This window comes from Chelmon rostratus, chromosome 3 (genome assembly GCF_017976325.1).
Source record: "Chelmon rostratus isolate fCheRos1 chromosome 3, fCheRos1.pri, whole genome shotgun sequence".
NCBI classification, from domain to species: Eukaryota; Metazoa; Chordata; class Actinopteri; order Chaetodontiformes; family Chaetodontidae; genus Chelmon; species Chelmon rostratus.
In genome coordinates, this window is record NC_055660.1 from 11303984 (window position 1) to 11326059 (window position 22076).

General features: G+C 40.2%; 1 protein-coding gene across 1 annotated transcript; it reads right to left on the reverse strand.

Moving 5' to 3' along the window:
• Positions 1-471: 471 nt before the first annotated feature.
• Positions 472-21354, reverse strand: wipf2a (WAS/WASL interacting protein family, member 2a). The gene is made up of 8 exons (XM_041933928.1): positions 20888-21354; positions 14675-14820; positions 13475-13607; positions 12360-12488; positions 10397-11053; positions 7691-7939; positions 4816-4917; positions 472-2717 (listed from the first exon to the last, which is right to left on the reverse strand). The coding sequence occupies exons 2-8, from the start codon at positions 14735-14737 to the stop codon at positions 2674-2676; spliced, it is 1377 nt and encodes a 458-aa protein (XP_041789862.1). The 5' UTR covers positions 14738-14820; positions 20888-21354; the 3' UTR covers positions 472-2673.
• Between the last annotated feature and the right edge of the window lie 722 nt (positions 21355-22076).

Sequence of the window (22076 nt, forward strand, 5' to 3'; positions counted from 1 at the left end):
GTTAAGTCATGTTCCCATGCATGTATTCAATCCTTCATCTTTTAAATGATTAGTATAAGAGAAAAACAAGTAAAATATTATCACTTTAGGTCTGACAATCATACAGATACTTGATATTTCACCAATCTTATCTGACAGCTGTTGTTACTAGTTTAAGTCAGATTTTACCCTGTAAACTCCAACTATGATGCTTAGATGAAGTTTAAACTTATTAACAGTGACAAAACATGCTATAGTAGACATACTACTTGTATATCTTAATGCACCAATCTGAAATGACCATTATGTAGAGTGAGTACAAGACAAAGTACAAGTTCACAGGTCAAGTAAAATCTGGAGTATCTTTATGTTGTGCTATGATCTCTTTTACTTCAGTAAAGGATTTCAATGCTTTCCCCAATCACTGCAGGTGACGCAGACCCATTAAAACAAAGCAAACAGGAAGAGAAAACAAAAACACTGTGCATCAGGTACCCTTTTTCCCCATATTTATTTGAAATTATTTCAAATGATAAAAACATGGTTGATTAACATGAAATGACCACAGGGATTTTGCTCTTAGAGTGGACAAGGTGAGAACAGGAGGAGACAAAGGTATTGGGACACCTGTGTGACAAGGTGAGCATACATCCAGGACAAGAAGTGTAGTTCCATTTGTTGTTTTTTTTGCGTTGTCGCTGTCATCTGCCAACCAGACCCACCTTAAATACAGTACCCGCTCTTTACAAACAGGATCCCCAAAACATTGGCTCGTTGGAAAAACCTCACACATCCATTCATCTAATTCACCCTTATGGCCAAACATCCAGAGAAGTGCTACAGAGTCTGCTCTATCAGACCAAAGCTCATTGACTGGAACACTGTTATAATCATTTCTCTTTCCTATATTACAAGCTTTTTACAACATAAAAATAGATCATTAACTATGATTACCATATTCCTTAATGTAAATATACAATATTTATTGCATTTTCAAATAAACTTGTTTCTTATTTACCTTGTTGTCATCATCTTCCCCTAAAAAAAAAACAAAAATAAAATAAAAAGCACTGGTACCGATGAGAGTGACAACAGATTTGTGTAAGGCAAGGTCCAGCAGGAGGCGCTGTATCACTGAGAATGAAGAATCTGACCAGAACAGGCTTTTCTCTCTGTTCATTCCTCCTGCATGGCATCTTAGTTTGACTATGACGTAATTAGTGTTTTAATTCAAGCGTAATGAAAAGTGTAGTAAGGAACCTCCATCTGCTTAACTGGTTCTCTGGCACTTAAGTGTTTTTTTTTTTGTTTTTTTTGGTTAGCTGCTACCAACTACAATCTGTACAAACTGCCCCTTGCATAGCAATTAATCAATATATTGTCTTTCTCTGGCTGAACAGTCCTTCTATAAAAAGGGCCACCAGCAGCAAAAGTAAAATGATGGACTCAGAACAGAGTTGAGCTTTTAGACTGACTTCCCTGGACAGAAAACTGATAAATGATCCCTTATAAACACCTCCAAAACTCTGCACTGCAAACCTGCAACTAAATCATGTACAATTGGTCCAGTAAACAAACAGTAATTTAGTGTTGGCCTCCACTGTGGAACCACACAGGAATCATTGGAATAGGATGCTGGCTATGTGAACTACAGTTTGTCAGACACACTAGGAACAAGTAGGGATGGGTCCCTCTTCTTCGAGATTGTTGTCACATAGACTTCTGTTACCACAAGTGCGTAAATAAATGTCGTGCACAGTGTTTAGCAGTGAAGAAGCCGCGCAGCATTGCCTGAAGATGGAAATATTAACAGCCCCAAGTAAAGGAAAGTAGAGGGGACAAAAAAGCAGGAAATATTCCCACTGTAAATGTAACAATAAACAACCAGGCAGGCTTCTGTCATAGCTTTCCAGAAATGCATCCATGATGAGAGAGAGAATCTAAAACATGTCAATTATATATAGAACAAGTACGGAAAACTGTGCTCACTCTGTGCGGTTCATTTGACTCCACCTGTTTTTGGCACACTGACACAGAGATTTGATTCAAACGCACCCTCACCTGGCACTGCTTGAATGGCTATTTAAGACAAAAAACAAACAAACAAACAACAAAAAAAAATCACTAAGCCCCACATTCATGGCATTATCAGTTCTGTGGGAAGTGTAATTAATCTGCTGGAAACATAAATTCAGTTTCCATTCGTAGTGTTGAATTCCACCCCACAAATTTCTGCTGACACCAAAATAATAACATCAAAGAAAATAAAAGATGTTATTCAGAATTATGAAAATCACTATATGCATTAAAAAAATGATGGAATGCACAGATTTGGAAGTGTTCGGAGTTTGGTCCTGATATGTCGTGTCAAACGGAAGCCTCGACGTCCCGTCAGCAGAGGAGAAGTCGAGGTGGTCACAGTCAGAGAGGTCGAGTCTGGTTCTCGCCACCGAGTGGTTTTCTGTTCTCTTGTGCAAAGAAAGAAGGTGACTGCTGAGTCGTGTCGAACCTGCGTGGTGTAGTAGTGTTTACCTTCACTGTGCTTCCAGCTGGTGGTTTAGTGTTAGTGTGTTTGTGTGTGTGTGTTGTAGTGTGTTTGTGATTTGAGTGCTTCTCCACCACTACCCCCCCAATTCCCACCGACCATCCATGGAGTCGGCTGACTGAGAGTTCAAGTCCTGAGCTGAGATCCGTTCACCTCCCCACTGGCGGTGCTGGAGGAGCTCCTCTCATCATAGCTGAAGGAAGAAGAGGAAGAGACAAGGGTCACTACAGGTCAGTTCTCCCATTTAACACACACACGCACACACACAGAAATGATTAACTGTGTAAAACAGGCTATAAATTCCACACGATGAAACATTGGAACTATGTAAGAAAGTATTCTGATGGGAAACAACAGAAACAATGTAGAGAATAAATCTAACAACTCTTTGGATTGTGGAAATATTTTATAGAAGTCAAGGTCAGCTCTAGTTGTTGATTTGATTTTAAATGACATGAAATGAGAGAGCAACAACTCTAACCAGGGACGTTGTGGTTCTTGGTCAAAGTCCTTCAGACCCTAAGCCACGGAGACGCCCTCAAACATGTTGATAATTCATTTGGAGAGTCTACCTGTACGATATACACCCATCCTGCACCTTCAACTTAAAATGAGTCTTTTTCAATTTTCATCCTTTCAAAAGTGGGAAAATGTGGCTTGATGTGCAAATTCAGAATTGTGTGTTTTTGTATGTTAAGCTTGGAAATGCAATGACGTTTAATCTGAGGTGGCATCTTGTAATAATGAATTATGAATTTAGTTGGTAAATGAAGGACTGAACAATAGCCACACAAGTCAAATATCTGGTATGAAATAGTGCCTCTGGCTCTGTTGCCCTAAAGCTTAATGTTTTCTGCATTAATGTTTGTGCTGTTAGCAGAGCTCTTTGTTTAAGGCGAGGTGGCCCACCTCCCCCATAAAACACTGCTGGGAACTTTGTGTTTTGCTTTGAACTCTCCAGTGTCAGATACTGGAAAAGAAGCAATTCCATATCAACCGGTGAGAGACACTGTACGGCTGCTCTCTTGACACAAATAAAATATATCCAGCGTTGTATTCACTTCACAATGTAGCATAAAAAGAAAAAATCAAATATTTTTAACATGTCAATGAGAAGAGCCAGCAGTGACTGGTTAAGCAGACACTTGAATTGTCACAGCAGGGGAAGCAACATTAATGATGGCTTGACTCTGTTCAATATAGAGCAGCATGAGAGGAGATATCAATGCATCCTTGTATTTTTAATAATTAAATAATCAAATGTGCTGAAACTAAAACTAACATAAAGCAGCTTGTAGAAGTCTAATCAGTTTCACAACTGAACGTTTGACTATCTGTTAAATGAAATACTTTGGCGTGTGAGGAAAATCTCCTCTGCCTGTCTTCTCTGCGCACACACTCATAAAAAAAGTCAGCAAGCAGCATCTTCTAACAAACAGTGAAAATCAGTAAGCAGTACCTCCACAATAAGGCTGTGGTGGAGGAGAAATCTGATTAATGACATGCTCTACATGCCCACACAAACTTACAGTGTCTGTGAACATGTACTCAGATTACTCATGTATCCTGGTGACTTAAGCGCATGTAAGCACACTAACTGAACACTCGAGGCCATACGGAGGCAAATATTGATCCACCACCCCTACAATTAATGTCCTACTCACTCCACCACCTGAGCTAAAGCCGCCCCAACAAGGCACCGAACAAAACACAGAACGAGGCCCAAATGGCAGTACATTGGACAAAAGTTGTGAAAGAAAAAATAAATCATTAACTGGTCACCTATAGATAACTGATTGACTGTAAGCAAACACAACAGCCAGCAATTTACAGCTACGTCAGCTCATCTGTCACATGAAACTAAACTGTCTCCTGATCCACAGCTTCATCTTGAAGAGCGACATCATCTGTTCAATTCATGTCCCCAACAAACTGACTTACATCAGTTACTTAACTAAATCATAATCACCACAAAACATAGTCTGATATCTTGTGACAGTGAGACAACTACATCATGGTCAATGGACGAAATCAATCTCAGACTCAAACCACAGAGTTAACTGTTGTTCTTTTTCAGTCCTGTGCTTTCATCACTTTGTGTCTCATTCTCTTTTTTTTTTGTTAACTAGGTAAATAAACCTAACTTCACTGACAACAGTGAGCTGTATGCAAATGTTGAAGTGCAAGTACGTGGCCCAGCGAAGGAAAAGATGAAGCTACTGAAAAGTGTGAGCAGTCTGATGTTGTCAGGTGGACTGCTTCTTGTTTAAATCACACAGCTGTACTCATACCCTTGTTGTTTTTGCTGGGGTAGACCTTGTTGAAATGCCTGTACTCCTCTGGAGGTGGAAGGTCCTCAATCGGGTGGAAGTTGAACTTGGATTCAAAATCATCTGAGGGAAGAAAAAAAAAAAAGCAGCAATTTAAAGATTAAGTTACCAGTTTATGAGACACATCTGAACAATCTAAACCAATCCAAATACAACAGCATGCAATGAATCCCCTTTTGAAGCTTGCAATGTTCCGTTTTTACTCAAATACATCATCATTGTTAAGGCTCTTAGTTAGTGGAGGTGTCCATGTACATGTATGAAAATGTCAAAAGGTCAATCAAAGTCATAGATCATTCAATGCGCAGTTATACTATTTATCCAAATATTAAAACTACCATTAAACATCTGTTCTTGATCACTTACTGACACAATATTTTGCATCATAAAGATAATTCAAAACCAAGTATAAAGCAGCTTTCTGATGTGGTGTCTGTCAAGTCGTACAGACCCCTAACCTCTGCAACAATAATGTCAAAATGACCACAAAATAATTTCAAAACTACAAGAACAACATAGTGCCCTTGCACTCACACTTGTACTCCCTTTATAACCAATGTTTTGTTCTCCAGGTTGTTGTCAAGTAACTTTACCTAAAGGTTTTGGTCCTATGCACCTGCAGCTGGTGTGCAGGAACTTTGTCATAATTTAATCTGTTTGTTCAAATAACATACAATAAATCAAAATGCATCCAATTTTGATGCATTTTGTTGTTGATGTGTTCACTGCAGGCAGGAAGTATAATGACAGTAGCCTTTTTTTACATTTAAAAGTGACTGTGAGGTTCAAGTGCTGACTTGTGCTTTAATTTGAGGGTGTAAACATCCACATCTGATAGAGTGAAGGAACAGCAGCCCCTTTCAAATTAACTGGACAGGTAAACAGACTTAAGTCTTTATTTTAATATTTGCTGTTTAGTCCTTTGTGGGCCCTTGGTGATGACTGTCAGGCCTGTACTGTTTTGGGCACCTATTGCCTTCCGACTGGTCCTCAGCAGTGAAACACATGACCAGTTAGTTAGGTGACTGTTTTTTAAAACACCCCTTGGTTACCTTGTCTACACATTCATCATTACTATGCTGCCACACTGTCCAAAAAGTTGAGCTATAGTACACTGTACAGCGGTGAATAACCTAACACAATTCAAGATGAAAATCAGAAATTTCACATCTTTGGAAAGTGAAAGTGATTGATGACTTAAGATTCAACATGCTGACACACATACAAAAACACCACTATCCTAATATTGTGATGCCTGATACAAGTCCTGTGTGTTTTCTGCCTGAACAAGTAGCACTTGAACCTCAGGCAGTAATCGAGGAAACATCCCTGCCCTCCTGATATGTTCCAGTGTAACAGGAAAGAAAAACAGGCACATTTGCATGGCTGCAGTGGAATATTTGACTAGTGACGGTCATTCATCACCATCACATCAAGATCAGAAACAAAACTCATGTTAACACCTCCTGTGACTGGGGCTCAAACACACAGCTGAGGGCGATTGGAGAATAATTCTACAAAGGTACAAGAATTAAAGACAAGAGAGGCCAATGACAGAGCAACAGCAGAATAACTGGTACATTTAACAAGAAAACTTGTTTGTCAAGAGTCACAGCATCACATTTCAAGCAGAAAACAGCAGCCAGTCCTTACCCTTAAATCTAAGCCAGTACCAACAGTTCAGCTGTTATATTTTCCCTCTGCCTCTTCACATTTGAAATCTGGCACGTGCAAAGTGCTGAAGAGTGGAAAGACCTCTGGCAGCACGACAGTACATGGAATCCCGGATATTTTGGGATATTAAAGAGGTCACTACACCGATTCTACATGGCATTACAAACTATAGGTCTAGGGTTTAAGAGAAGTGAGAGGCAGAGAGGGGTCTAATGAAAGAAAACTCTTTTAAATGAGAGAGTAGCATTGTAGAGATCCTGTGTTTTTGTAGTTTGACTTATGCTACAAACTAAAAACCTGCTTCTTTTTTAAATCTGTCTCTTGAGTCCCTCCAACTTTATGGAAGTGCAACACTAAATCGCTAAAAATACCCCTTTAAGATGTAGAAAAAAAGAGCTAACAGGAGCTCTTCTGGTGTCCCCTACACCCACTGGTGCAACAAAATCTAAAACAATGTGGCTGAAATTTAATTTTTAATGCCATACCCACCACCATGCATGTGGACATATAGTTTCCTCTTATAATTATTATGGGATATGAGTTCAGTTTACTAACCCTGAGGCTCCCAACCCTATTAGATGAGCTCTTGCATATCTTTATGGACACCATCTATTGTTTTGTATTTGCTCATTTTGTGTAGTTTGATATATAAAACATATAAAAGTGGCTATTGTTCCAATATTTTTTGTACAATGATACTTCCATCAACAGTTCATTCAGTAATTTTAGCAGATTATTTCAATTTCTCAGCTCGCTTGCTAACTAGTTTTCACGGGATCTCAAATCCAGCACGTGGTATTCAGGTGTAACAAGTGACCCAGGCTGGTAGAAAGAGAGTCCTGTATAGTTGGCTTATCAATGCTGCTAGATTAATGAATACATAGAATAAATACACTAAAGATCAGCATCACACCACTTTTCTTTTCTTTTTTTTTTTTTTTCGCCAAATCATGATTTCTTGTTTTTAAATTGGTTGTAAATCCTTGGAAACTGCAGAAGCAAACCCTGAGCAATCTACCACCCAGAGGTCCTGTTCTGTTGTAAAGACCTATTTGTTTTGTAAACTTGAGAAAGTCAAAGGTTAGTGAATACAGCTGTCCATGTGAAATCATGAATAGGGGAGGAGGAGCATGATGATCTGAAGCTGTCCTCTCTGACTCACCTATGATGGACTTGGAGGAGGAGATGGAGGAGTGGCCGTTCCGGATGGGAGGGGGCGGTGGAGGGGGTCCAGCTGGGGTTCGGGAGGAGGAGGATGATGATGAGACGGAGGAAGAGGAGGGAGGTGGAGGCGGTTTGCCCACTCGGCTGTGGGGCTCTGAGGTCACAGAGCTGTGGACGCGGTATGGAGGCGGGGGAGGAGGGGCGTCTCGACCACCGTTACGAGACCCGAGAGGGGGCACCTGGGGAGCTGTGTAGATCACACACACACACACACACACACACAAACACAAATGATGTCACTTCACAATACAGTAACAAGAACTGCTATTTCATGAGGATTTTAAAGTAAGTTGGAGCCAAAAGTTCCTGATACCCCCCTTTTCACAGTATCCATTAAGGACACTTACAACAGGTATTATGATGTGCTCATTTTGTTGTTTGTGTATTTTCCTTTGTTCCCATGAATCACACGCTGTGATGATTTGACATCATACCATGTTCAGATATTTCCAGCAGTCTGATACCCATTAATGTTTTAGTTGCGCTTTCGATCAGGCTCTGACATCTGGGTGATGTTAATATGGAATTACATATTAAACTGCCAGGGAGGACAGAAATCAGTGTAAAATTAGCCACACCGTTAGTTATTAGTATCAGTATTATTAGTAATTAAAAAGCTGTACACATAGGGCTGAAACTAACTATTATTTCCATATTTCTATACTATTGTTTAATCTGCATATTTATTATTATCAACTGATTAATGGTTTAGCCAATAAAATGTCAGTAAATAGTAAAAAATATGGCAATGACAATTTCCTAGAGCCCAAGGTGACGTCTTCAAATGTCCAACAGTCCAAAACCAAAGACACCAGGTTAAAATTATATTAAGCATAGAAAAGCAGCAATTTCCATCATTAAAATGGAACCAGAGAAGACTTTGTAGATGTTTTTGCTTTTAACGATTCATGTAATAAAACAATAAATGTACATTTTTAAAAATCATTTCAGCAACACATACAGAGCCACCGGTATAGTCCTTTAAATGCTGCCGTATAGTATTATCAGTCTGTTTGTCATTACACAACAATTTTCAGTTATAGGACTTTAAACCAGACATTTACATAAGAGCATAATTTTGTTCTTACGTATATTTACTTTTAAAAATCACCAACTAAAAGAATGGTACAGTGGGGGGCAGAGAACAGGAACAATGAAAGAAACAGAAGATATCTTGTAAAAGTAGTGGAGAAGCAGAGAGAGTGAAAGTGAGGAGGAATGCAGGAATATTCCACAGGGCTTCAGGAATGCAGAGAAACCAGGAGGCCTTGTGGCGAGTCACTTCGTCGTCCAATCACAACACAGAGGTCCAGCTAACAAGTGCCTTCCTGTTTTGTGTGTTCACTCTGAATTCAAATTATGGATATGTTTCCAGTGAGCCCTAAATCTGCTCTGTGAAGGAAACAAAATCATCATCTCAAAGTATAAATTCCATAAGATATAATCGATTCATTTTATAAAACTACAGTGTTTTGAAGATGAAGGTGTTTTAAATTAACACACACATAGTTACTCCTGAGTTTCCTAACTTGAACAATACTAAGGCTTCAAACATGTGTCTTCATCTATATAGCATCTACCCAATCTGCCAGCCAAGACAGGCATGTCAGGAAAGAGTATATCTGCTCCACGTCTTAAAATACTATATAAGGGCAGAAGCAGCTGTAGATGTCATAGGAAATATCAAAGTGCAGCATCTAACAGTCAGAGGTGGAGGATTTATATGTTACATAGAACCAACGAAACCATGTCCCTATGCTCTGCTCGACAGTAAGTGTGATCATGTGGTTTCAGCACAGTTTGTTGATTTAGGCTGCTTCGCACTTTTAAGTTTCAAAGATAACGAGTCAAAACATGCTTTGGCCTCTGAATGAACATTCCTTCAGATGAGAAAGGACACTGACGGCTTCATCACTGGGACTGTTCAAGTACTGAATCAGAAGGAGTCATCACACACCCATAGTGTTTATATACAGAAAAACACATTCAGTGCTGACATGGTTGGTCAAATATTGGATCAGTCTTTAAATGTATTACATTATTACGTTAGTTACAAAGTGTTTTTTGGGGGCAGGGGTTGTTATGCCTTTTTCACAGAGTCGAGAGTAGACAGATGACAGCTAAAGAGGCAAAGAAATATTAAACAGAAGCGTTAAATAGCTATTCAAAACAGTTGTTCGGTATAGCTCTGGGTTGCTGAAACTGATCTACAATCAGTTTGCAAAGAGATGATGACAAAGTATCTGATCAGAGCTGTTTAGATCCACTCAGGTATCAAAACACACAGACCTGAGAGCTACAGCATTACAATGGGACCCTATCTAACCAAATTACACTGATGAAAAACACTGAATACCACTGGGCCTACTCAATTACTGGAAAATATATGTCTATACATTCTCTGCATTTGGCCAGTCATTCCAGTGGAATGTGGGAATCCAGAATAACAGGTAGATCATCTGATACTATGCAGCAGCATTATGTTTTAGATGCTTTAAGTGGGCCTTTGAAAACACAAAATGTGACTTATCACTAAAGAAGTAAGAAAAATCATTTTGTAATCCATCTGAAGTGATCTCAAAAGTTTTATCTTTTTAACATGAATACTGACAGTTCTGTGTGTTTGCAGTGCAGACAGTTATACCTGCTCTGCGTCCAGGAGGCTCTCTGGCAGGTGGTGGTGGTCTGCTGCCCTGCTGGGAGGATGGAGACAATGAAGGAGGTGGGGGTGGAGCATGGCTGCGTCCTCCAGATGTGTGTTTTTTGTGCAGGGAGTTGTGCCTCTGTGGCAGTTCCGGAGCCCCGCCCCCGTCTACATGGGACGGTCCGTTGGAGACGCCGCCCGATGTGTGCGGTCTGTATGGCGGGGGAGGTGGAGGAGCAGAAGAGCCACCTGTTGGCGGTCTGCTGGAAGATGGAGGTGGCTTCACGGAGCTGGAAGGGGTGTGGCCTCTGTTGGGTGTGGGTGGAAGGGGCTTCTCTCTGTTGTGAGAGGAGGATGATGATGCTTTCTGATTGGGGGTAGGTGGAGCATTGCCACGACCACCTCTGTTGAAGGGTGGAGGAGGAGGCGGGGCGGAAGTGCTGTGTTTCATCCCACTTCCTGTGGATGAGCTGCTGCTGCTGCTGGAGGGGCGGGAGATGTCGGGCAGCGACGGGCGGTGGGAGCGCTGCTCTGACGGAGAAGGCTTGTTGGGTGGGGAGGGCGAGCTGGAGCGGCCTGTTGGGGGGCGAGGTGCTGCAGGCCGGGACACCGGGGGCCGCAGGGCGGATCTGCCCACTGAACCACCAACTGAACCATCTGGGTGGAGGACAGAGATGTGGTGTTTTTGACATCACAGCAAGGAACACTTTTTAACATGTCAGACACACTGAAGATAAAAACCATCTATTGCCCATTAGGAATAACTGCAACTAATGGTTCATTTAATTATGAATTAGGTGCTGATTATTTTCTTGATTATTCAGGTAAAATGAACAGACCACAATTACTGACGATGAAAGTGACCTCTGTCCAATCAGACTTAAACTATTAATCAATTTTCCTGACCATTACTTTCTGTCGCTCGACGAATGGATTAAAAGACTAATTGTTTCATCTCTCAGAAACAATGTAGCATATGTAATTTTATATCACAATATCAATACACATTGTGATCAAGTACATTTTCTTAAGAATAAATTGAGAAACAAGTTCATGGATAAAATAATCAGCCAATTTTTTTGCCAAATCCAACAAATCAAAGTACCTCCTCATGTTACTGTAAAAACCATATTAAAACTCTATTTTGCTGGAAACACTCCTAGAACAGTCCGTAACGGTCTAATACATCCAGCAGAATTAAAGCGGTAACTGCCTTGATACAAAATGTGACTTAAATTTATATCATCTTACTGTGATATCATCAATATCCAATTTTATTGCTTACTTACTGTTTTATTCACTTGACCCACAATAATTATTTCAAAATTGTCCTCCTAAAAAAAGCTTCTCTAAACTGTAGCAAGGAAGCCAAAGGTCACAGTGGCTGTTCTGCATTTGCACCACACAGATTCTAATTATTAATATTTGATATCTATAAAATAAGAAAGTTCTAGGCCGTCATTCATAATACATTTGCCTCGTTCCCTACTGCTTTAGCTCCAGACGCAAATGTGTTTGCTCCATGAGAGGTAAGTGAACTGTCCATTAAGGTGGACATGACCACATTCATATCCAGATCTTCTCTGCTGATTCATTCAGTGTTGACACCGCTTGCGTGAATTTGTGGTCTTTATAAAACATTCTGTGTGAACTGTTTATGTCTGTAACAACAAAATAATCACAGAGGGACATAAATAAAAGTAAAAGCTTGGGAGAAAAATAGAAAGAGCTTTGTGATTATCAGTGACTGACGTAATATGAGACATATTCGCTCACTCCCTTCAGAGGTGGACTTAAGGTTCCCTCTCTGGTTTATGTATTTATGATAAGGACACAAAATGATGCAGCCTTACCAAAAAAACAAGCAAATTTGTAGCCAAACATTTTCAAATATAAATAACAACAATGGGAATGAAGCAAAGGTGATTACTTAGAAATCTAACATTCAAAAACCAGCTTTTACCTCCAACTGGGCGTAATTTTGGCACACCTCCTTGGAAAAGGCCTCCCATTCCCATTGGCCCTCCGCCTCCAAAACCTCCTCCTCCGCCGCCTCCTCCTCCTCCACCACCACCACCACCACCTCCTGATTCTGGTAAAAAAGTGAGACCCATGTCAATGTAGACATGTATGACAATGAAACTAGAAATACATTTTAATATTCAAATATTAGGAGAGAATGACTTATTCAACAGCATGGTAGATGGACCAGGATAAGAGTACAGAGAAAGGCAGGAACACCCTTTACCAGCAACGCTTCAATCTGTGTTTAATCTTTATTGAGTTAGAAACGTGTCTAAACATTGCAAGATAAGCCGTGTGTGGAATCAGTTCCTCCCATGCAAATATTCCTACTTCCTCTTTCTTATGTGTGTGGAAGGTGTGTGGAAGGCTTGGGGAATTTTGCTACATCAATTTAGTTTAATATTTTTTAAGCCTTTTGATAATATTGAATGTCTCCATATGTATTCTCTATTTTTTCTTTGAAACTGTTTAATGAAACAGTTTTACTATAGACTGACCAGACTATAATAAATACAATTAAATCTGAACAAATCTGAGCACATTGTAGTATTGTATCTCCACTACTGTCCTATTTGATATAGGTTAAAAATTAAAAAAGGGAAACTTAGCAGAATTTTTGGACAAACTAATCTTAACTCAAGGTTCACTGACTAGTTTTTTCTGGGCTTTTAACTACATCTCATGGTCTTCAACAGCAGATGGAGTTTGCTCATTTGTTTTCAGTCAGTGAGATGCAACTGGAAGCTACAGAAAAGGCTAGTCAGTGGACATTAAGTATATCTTGTCAAGCAACAATTTCTAAGGTCAAGAATGAACTTTTAAACTCAGTTTGCATGTCCCCTTATTTCAAGAAAACATTAAACAACTACTGCTACCGACATGTCTGTAGTCCTGCTTCTCTGTGTGCAGATTCTGAATAAGCTCACTGTTACACATCAGTTCAGGTTTGTGTGTGTGTGTGTGTGTGTGTGTGTGTGTGTGTGTGTGTGTGTGTGTGTGTGTGTGTGTGTGTGTGTGTGTATGTATGAAATGAATGAACCTGCTGTGACTCACTTTCTAGAACCGGAGCGCTTCGGTCATTGACCGCGTTGACCTTCTTTAGCTTGGTGCCTTTGCAAATGTCTGACAGCAGCGCTCCTCTGCCTTTAGCCTCGGATGCATTCAGTTTGGGAGGAGTCGTGTTCGCCTGTGGAGTAAGTTAACAAAATACGCAATCACACCTCCAGTTCCTCTGGTGTGAACCACAGTGGACAGTTTGTGGACTTGGTTTGTTTGGGTTCACGCGGCACATATAAAAAAGAACCACAAAAGTCACATGACTCAGTCGCTGGTTTACTGGACAGCAAGTTAGGGACTGGCAGATTTTGACTCCAATCCCTCAAACTACATATTTATGCTATAATTCAGGTTGGACTCAGTTTGGGAATGATTAACTGCAGTACTGACTAAACAAATTGAACATGTTTCTGTAAGTGACACTACTCTCCTCTTATCTAGAACAATCTAGCCAAATTTAATTAATTTAATTTTTTAACTTTATTCACTTTATTGATCCCAAACTGGGAAATTCTTCTCTGCATTTCCCCCATCACTGTTTTTTTGAAACACACACATGCAACATGCAGTGAAAGACACAGGAGCAGTGGGCTGCTGCACCAGGCGCCCGGGGAGCATATAGGGGGGTTAGGTGCCTTGCTCAAAGGCACATCAGCTGGCTAATGGAGGGGGGAGGGGATACTCCACCGCACCCAAATTTTTCTGCCAGTCCAGTGGGGGAATCGAACCAGCGATTCCGATCACAAGCCGCTTCTCCAACCTCTAGGCCACGGCTGCCAAACCTCAGTTAAAGAACAGGTAGCGGCTCACCTGTAGTTTTCTACAGATGCTGATTGGTACACTGAAGGAGTATGAAAGGAAACACAAAGCGTTCACTCAACTACTGGAAGTTTAATGTTTTAGTTTAATGTTTTAAGCATCCTTAATGCAGGATTTAGTGCTCTTTTTTTTTTAAATTATATTTCAGGTGTATCACATAAAGTGGAAGCCTGTGTGTATTTGCAGTAAACAGTTCTGGATAAATGTGTTCATGATTTCGTATTACAGAACAGAGCAGTGTGACTGGATATTTAAAACTCATGTAAGAATGCTACTGTCTTGCAGATGAATTCAGCTACACTGACATGTGTAAGTGATGTAACCTTTGCAGTGTAATGTGCTCTGTGTGTGTGCAGTCAGCTCAGTTCAGTCTCTCACCTCATTGAAGGTGGGTGGAGGCGGGGGTCCTGGGGGAGGAGGGGGAGGGGGAGGAATAGGCATCCTGTCCCTCTGTTGGCACCTCTCTGTCTGGGGTAAGGACCGGTGACTTTCACCTTTTCAGCTGGGGCGACACACACTGACTCCTGGAAACACAGACATATTTCACTTGATCAAGCTGACAAATCATCTTTAGGTACTGAACATCTTTAACAGTTCAATCTCTCCTTTGGAAGTTGGGTGTAAAAATCCTGTTACTGATGAAGCAGTACATTTCATAATAAAGTAAATTATGAAAAGTACACCCTGTGATCAGCAAATACACGTAGGGTTGTGCCAATGCTTTCTAAATGCAAATGCAGAACCAAACAACAGCCAAAGTGTGGAATGTCTTCCCTGGAGGACAATCTTAGGTTTTGAGAGATTTTAGCATAGACTCCTCTGCATACAAGCAGTTTTCAGAAGTGGTTCTCCAGAGCTGCAGCTTGTTGATGTGGATCGGTAGGCTACCATATAGAAATAAATGTTTTAGATAGTTGAAATTCCAGTCAATGTGGTTAAGCCTCATTGTCTTGCAGTGGATGTGGGAAGTAATCTAGGCAAGAAGTATATAGCAGGACTGTAAAAGTCCCAAGGTTCACTTATGTTCTCGCACAGCTACAGCTGTCTGACCACGGATTTCAAATCCTCAACCTGCATTTTCAATTTTCACATAAAAAACTGAATGTAAACACCAGAAAAACAAAGCCTCAAAATATCTCAAAGAAGCTTTTATGCTTAGCTGAGAAGAAAGAAACGGTGCAAAGACAAAATGTGACAAAGTGTAATGGAAACAAATAATAAATTTGTCCATGACATATGAAGCGTGTGACTTAAATGTCATGTGGAGTTGGCAGGTGAAAACGGCAGGTCAGATGAGATTGTACGAATACATGAAACCACCATGTTTTCTACACTGTTTTCCACCATTTGAGGCTTAAGTGTTCAAGGTTTAAGTTTCGTCAGCGCTTCTTCTGCAATGGTATAACAGCACCTGATTGCATTATAAGTGGCATTTACGTCTTATCTCCATGAACCAAATCATAACATTCGCATAACAGCACAAACAGCACTGGATGGAAAGATGCATTAATTTGCATTTTCTTCTGCCTATTTTCTGAAAATTGGAAACCCCAGAAACCTAGCTACTGACATCACTGTGTACCTGATCTATGTCGGACAAAAATCTACTCAAGTGTGAGCAGAGACACAAAGTGCAGGAAAGAGGAGGAGACATAAATCTCAGTCACATAAGTTCAAAGGTGCACTTCATCATACTATAGCTTTGCTAAAGTAAAGTATGCTATTTCCTTGTTCGGTGTTGACTATTCACTAGCAAATGAACGCCTTTGAATTCAACCAGTCAAACACTTACTGCTGTTTTCTTCAGAGCTCAGTCGGCTGTAGTGTACCACTTCACTACTGCCTCCAGTAACAAGGACTAAGGGACATAAGCCGCTGTATTATAGGGGCAGAATAAAAAAGTGCTTTACTGTGTAGAGCACAATATTAAAGTAATTTTGGCTCCTGTGGCAAGAAACAGGCAGTATGAGTCTGTCTGTTAAAGTGACTGCAACAGTGCACAGCATTCACATGATTTGTGAAGGGATTAATGTGAAACAGGAAACAGATGAGAGTAAAAGATACGACCGAACACTTTCGATGTCAGAATAGTTCAATAACACAAGAAAGATCTAATCACCGCGAATAAGACAATCCTCACTGTGACGATTCTGTGATGGTGGACGTTCTCAACTAAATCCAATATGTAGTGTGGTGCCATGCTCATTACTCATTCAAAATGTCATCAGGGTTTAATGAGGCTTAAGGTGAAGAAACTCACTCCACCTACTTGTAGAACAAACCCTGAATATGAAAAAACATGAGATCACCAGGATTACTTGCAGTGGCAAGATTTTTCTGCTTACATGAATGCTGCTAAAGAGAAAACAAGCGGATGAGCTGTCAACAAGATTAATTCTGCTCCTTCATAGTGGAAACAAATGGCTGTTTCCAATGTGCTCTCAAAGAAGAAATCCTTTGGAGAAGGAAGCAGTTGCTGAAGCAGCTCCTGGGATACACCAGTGAAGTGTGGAGAGAAGACGAGCATTTCAACAAGGATCCTTTGAAGCCTTAAGTGTTTTCAAATCTCAACTTTAAACCCAATTGTAGCTACACCAGCAGCGAGACTCTAGGATGGTAGTGTTGGTCTATTGTTCCTGAGTGAGACACCTTGACAGCTATTGGTACAAAGGTGGACCCCAGAGGATGAGTCCTACTGACTTCGGTGTCTCCATTGCCTGGGAGGATATATGCAGGTGGGGCACGTTCTTTTAAAAAATGCTTTCCTGAGTGGATACGTCAGAAAATGCAGGCCTTGCATTTCCCTGTGGGCAGGGAGCAAGCTTGCTCTGACAAGTTGGCAGGCTGTGTAGTCATAAAGACTGACAAGGAGGTGCTGTCATTGTTGCATAGTTGCATGCAAAAATGAAAACAATCACTTTTTCACATGTCAGCAGACTAATTTACCAGATCTTTAGACCGTGGTGCAAACACAGACAACAACGGGCTGAAGGAACATTTTAGCTCCCTGAAAAGTAGTTCCTGCGACTAAAAGTTGCAGGTACTTTGGGTGAAAAAGCAGCTACTGTTGCCTCTGTCCATACTCGCCATTAATAGATTCCTTCCTTCAAGTGATTCTAATGGAAGTGATGGGGGACAGCATCCACAGTCCTCCTTCTGTGTTAACCTGCATTCCACAGTTTAGCTGGCATTTACAAATAGACCTCAAATAGTCTGACTTAGCCCAATCATGAGGGCATCTTCCAAATTTACAGTAATTTCAGTGCGAAATTTCACCTTTCTGCTTCCCTGGACAGCGTTTTCTTCCAGAGCCACTGCAGGGCGATAGTAACACAACGTGGGATATGGTCCTAAAAAGACTCAAACCTTGGAAGACACACACTTAATCTGTCAAACTCAGACTGCTGATAATTTTTCTGACATTTGTAATGCATTTTTACACAGGATGAGGACTGTGGATTTTGTATGCCATCATTTTCATCTTTTCATCTGATGTGAAGAAAATTCACAAAATTTCAGACTGCCGTTTCAGTAGCTATACCAAACTCAGTACTTTTAAGGGTACCGACCAAATTACAGTGGTATTACCGAGTACTGATTCACAATAAATCAATCGGTGCCAAATTACAGTACCTGAAAGCACATCTGGGTCCAAGAGTAATTTAGAGACAAAGAGAGAGAGCAAGGCTACATAACCCCTGCAGCTAGCTCAAGTCACAGTTAGTCAGGACAATGTTGAGCTAAAAGCAGTTGCAAGTGTGGTTACACTTTTCAAAATTAACCACAGACATCACTCACTGCAGTATTTCTAATACAAAATGCATAGCTGGCCAGGGCTAACCTGAGATAACACCTGGTCAAACACAAAATATATCTAAAGACGGGAGAATTGTGTTTGAAAGACAAAGTCCATGGACAAAGAACCTTTAGGCATCAACACGTTCATTCAGATAATTAATTAGCTAGTTGGATATGCTGTCGCTGGACATAACTGGGATTTTTTCACCATATTGGTTGACATTAGCTTAGCATTTATTTTTACAATTCATACACTGTTTGTATGATGAATATTCCAGCAGTGAAGTTGCTTTTGTCATTTTCACTTCGGTAAAAGGCCCTTCTCTTGTGGATCAAAGAGGATTTGTCCATTTAGACTCAAGGTAAAGACAACCTGTTGCTGAGTTTATATTGACTTAAAGCAAAAAACAACTAACGCGTGTCCATATCAAACATTAGTATGGTCCACGTGAAACTACTCTGAATGTGTCAGCTCTGCACACAATGACTGTGGTCAGTGGATCTCCCCAAACCAGTTAGCTGTCTGGCCCATTGTTGGTTCATGTAGGCAGCACTGGCTCCTCACCCCACCCTCACCCTCCACTGCTGCTCCATTCCTTGGGCTGCCTGGTTGAGCGTTGGGGCAGGTTTTCACGGAGGGAAACTAAAGGAATCTGGCCAAGCAAGCTCGCCAGTCAGTCGGTGACGTGGTTTAAACTGAGAGACACAGCGGTAGAGACAGAGAGTAGGGGGGTTCTCTCCTCTAGTAGAAAAGGAAATGTTTCAAGATCTGGAAAGTGCACAAGGACTGATGGCTTGCTTTTGGTGCTTTGGACATCAGTGTGGACCTGGTTAACGTCTGATGGGAAATTTCCATTACAACGACATCTTACACACTAGATAGATTTACAGATAATGACAACAGTGGCTTGTTGCAGCCGACATGACTTTCTGTTTTTGGGATTTGTGCTCCTCCATTCTGAATTGTGGCAAAAAATGGTTCCCTTGCTGACATGAGCATCAATCATCAGATGTAGGAATAATTGAGTATAATAAAGGGATCAAAAAGAACAGAATAAAAGTACAGTAAGATACAGAACACTTTGGTGAAGTTTGTCCTCAGCTTCTCTTCTGTCCTTTAACTGCAAGAGTAATTTTTCTTAATTGATTGATCCAGAAAATATTTAAAAAATAGTTTTAGCAGTAAAACCTGGTTTGAGAGGCTGAAAGTGAATCTTTGGCATTTTTGCTTCAAAATTATTAATTAATGATGATTAATTTTCTGTCAGTAGACTTCTTAATTAATGGCCTTCAGCTCCAACCACAGAGAAAAAAATTGTATGGAATAAAATAAAATGGAAATGTTAGGGTTGAGTTTAAACAATCTTCATATATTGAAGTGAATTATATGAACAATCAAAAGAAAAAAAAAAGATTTTTTCCTTATTAGCGAAAAGCGACCAAAAGTGTGGGATCAGACATTAAGAGTTTGATACATTTAATCTGATACTATACTATCACAAGCAGAGGTCAGCTTTAAGGCTGGGTATCGTCTAAAATGTGTCTGTGACTACCAAGAATCAAAAATAGTTATGAACTAAAAGCTGGAACAACAGTTTCTCAATTATACACTATATTTTTTCCTATGGTTTGAAGTGACGCTGGTGTACTTGAAAAGTTTGAATAATCTAATTAAACCCAAAATGTTTTTTTTGTAAAAAGTGCGCTCATACTCTGGAAAGTAAGGTAATGAGGTATTGTTCTGGTAGTGATATTAAAATTTAAGTATTTAAAGTTTTAAATGATACCCTCCACTGTTCAGCATTTTAACAGGACACGTGAAATATGCCAAGTGTCTCTTCGTGATGTGAGAAAAAAATTAAGAAAACTATGTAAGCTTAATAAGAAAATTATAATGTATGCATAAGCTGGAGGACAAATTCTGAATAACTATAATAGTGTAGCGACATTCAAAATCCCAGATCAGTCTCTGCTTAATGTCACCCTATGGTGGCTTTTAGAAAAGAAGATTATATCGTATTTGTTGTCCTCCGATGATTGTCTGTGTTACCTCTGCAGAATATATCTATTAACACAAACACATGTAAAACCGACAGCTATACACTGATAAAACCAACAGGTCCTAACCTTTAACCCCTACAATCTGACTAATCCTTTCCATTCAACATCAAAGTAACATGACGTCCTAAGTAGGTCATGATTGCTGAGGTTTGGTCTCCATAAAGCTGTTCACCCAAACCATTGGTAAACATCCATTTAATGGGAAGAATTTTGCCCACATCAACAGTTTGACGCTTCACAGAGAAATACAACCAGGGAGGGGGGGCTGTATGAGGAAGTCAGATGCTTTTGCGGTCAAGGAAATACATTGAGCTAAAGGCCTGTGGCTGTGTGTGTGTGTTTCTAGGCTTTTTGGGGAACTGACAGCCCAACACTGCCATACCATAACCAACTTTGAGTGCTCATTCACTCCCACGACAGATTTCACCATAAAAACATTCTCTTCGGCTAACTTGTTCATTAATGTGGCGAGCACGCTTTTACATATTCAGTTATTAAACTACAAATAATACACGTTGTTGCAACAATCCAGGAGTTTCAGCAAAGGAAAAAAACATGCAAATCGAGTCACATAAACTTACAGCTCAGTAAAACAGGATTTATCAGGCCTGGGCAGGTTGTTTAGCTGCTCTAGCCGCTCCCAGGTAACGATCCGCTGGAACAAATATACCTGGCACTAGCTTAAGCTTAGATGGGGTAAAGTTAGCTTCAACATCCCAACAATTTACTTACCCTGGCTCGAAGAAGAGACGGTTTGCTAGTCTCGTCCTCTTAAACAACATGAATGGAAAATGCTGTTGTGGCAATCCTTCGTCGGAGCAGTTTGACAAAAATTAGGATGGGAGGGTGCTGGCAAGTCCTGGTGATGTAATTTAACGCCACCAAATACACTCACAGGTTAGCCGGCTAACGTTAGCTTGCTCTCGACGGTTTACCAGCTCAGCTAACCTAGTGGCGGTTATAGAGGAGCTAGCTTCTGTTAGCTGATCGAGCTGTTTACTTTCCAGCTGTCAGTGTCAGCGCAGTCCGGCTGGCTGTAAATTCTGTTAACAAGAGATCTTTGCGATAGCGTATCGCATAAAACAAACGCCTGAAAGCGTTTAAGAGCCACTTTTAACAGTTTCAGGTAGTTACGGAAAACTTTTACCCGCACCCCTGACCTGCAAGCAGAGCCATACTCCCCGTTGACACAATTTATCAGTTCCTTCTCAGAAACCCGGAAACGGGCCGATCGACACAAAATGGAGGCAGACCTGCGCTGCGTTAAAGTGCTGGCGTACATTCAGCTTCCACACTCAGAGCTAGTAATGTACTAATGAAATTTTGGTACTGTAACGTTACTTACAATTTCAAGGACTTGTTCTTCACTTGAGTATTTTGAAAATATGCGATCGGTTTATAAATGATTTATTGTTGTAGATAAAACTATCCAGCGGTATATAAATGGTTTACAATTAGCTCCATCTTGACCAACTACATTTAAGCACTGCTTACATGAGAATGCATAAATTATAATACACATGCTCATATAACGACATACACTGATATTACACTCTGCCTAATGAGGACTGTTACATATAGTAAGTATACTTAAGTTTTTAAACTTTATACAACCTTAAATGAAAGACTTTTAATTATAACGCGAGGGGCATTCCAATTTTAAACCACAATTTTTATCTACTAGACTTCATTTCATTTGTATGTTCTTCTCGTTTTTGCAATAAATAAATAAATGTACTGCCATGTATTGCAAATCTTCAAAGAACAGCAGAATTACAGTTCCTTCTATTAGTAGTTTTCCACATCTGTCTAGAATTTTTCAGTAAGAGAACCTACATAACTATTAATAAATTACTCACCGACTAAATACTGAAAAGAACAACAATTTCAGCATTCTTTACAGTCGCGTGTACGTACTTGT

Excerpts from the sequence above, each read along its gene's own strand:
- wipf2a (XM_041933928.1), bottom strand. The coding sequence starts at position 14,737 with ATGCCTATTCCTCCCCCTCCCCCTCCTCCCCCAGGACCCCCGCCTCCA. Across the intron at positions 7,940-10,396 it reads GCCTCCTGGACGCAGAGCAG|CTCCCCAGGTGCCCCCTCTC; the intron begins GTATAACTGTCT and ends TGATCTACACAG. Across the intron at positions 4,918-7,690 it reads CTCCTCCAAGTCCATCATAG|ATGATTTTGAATCCAAGTTC; the intron begins GTGAGTCAGAGA and ends TTCTTCCCTCAG.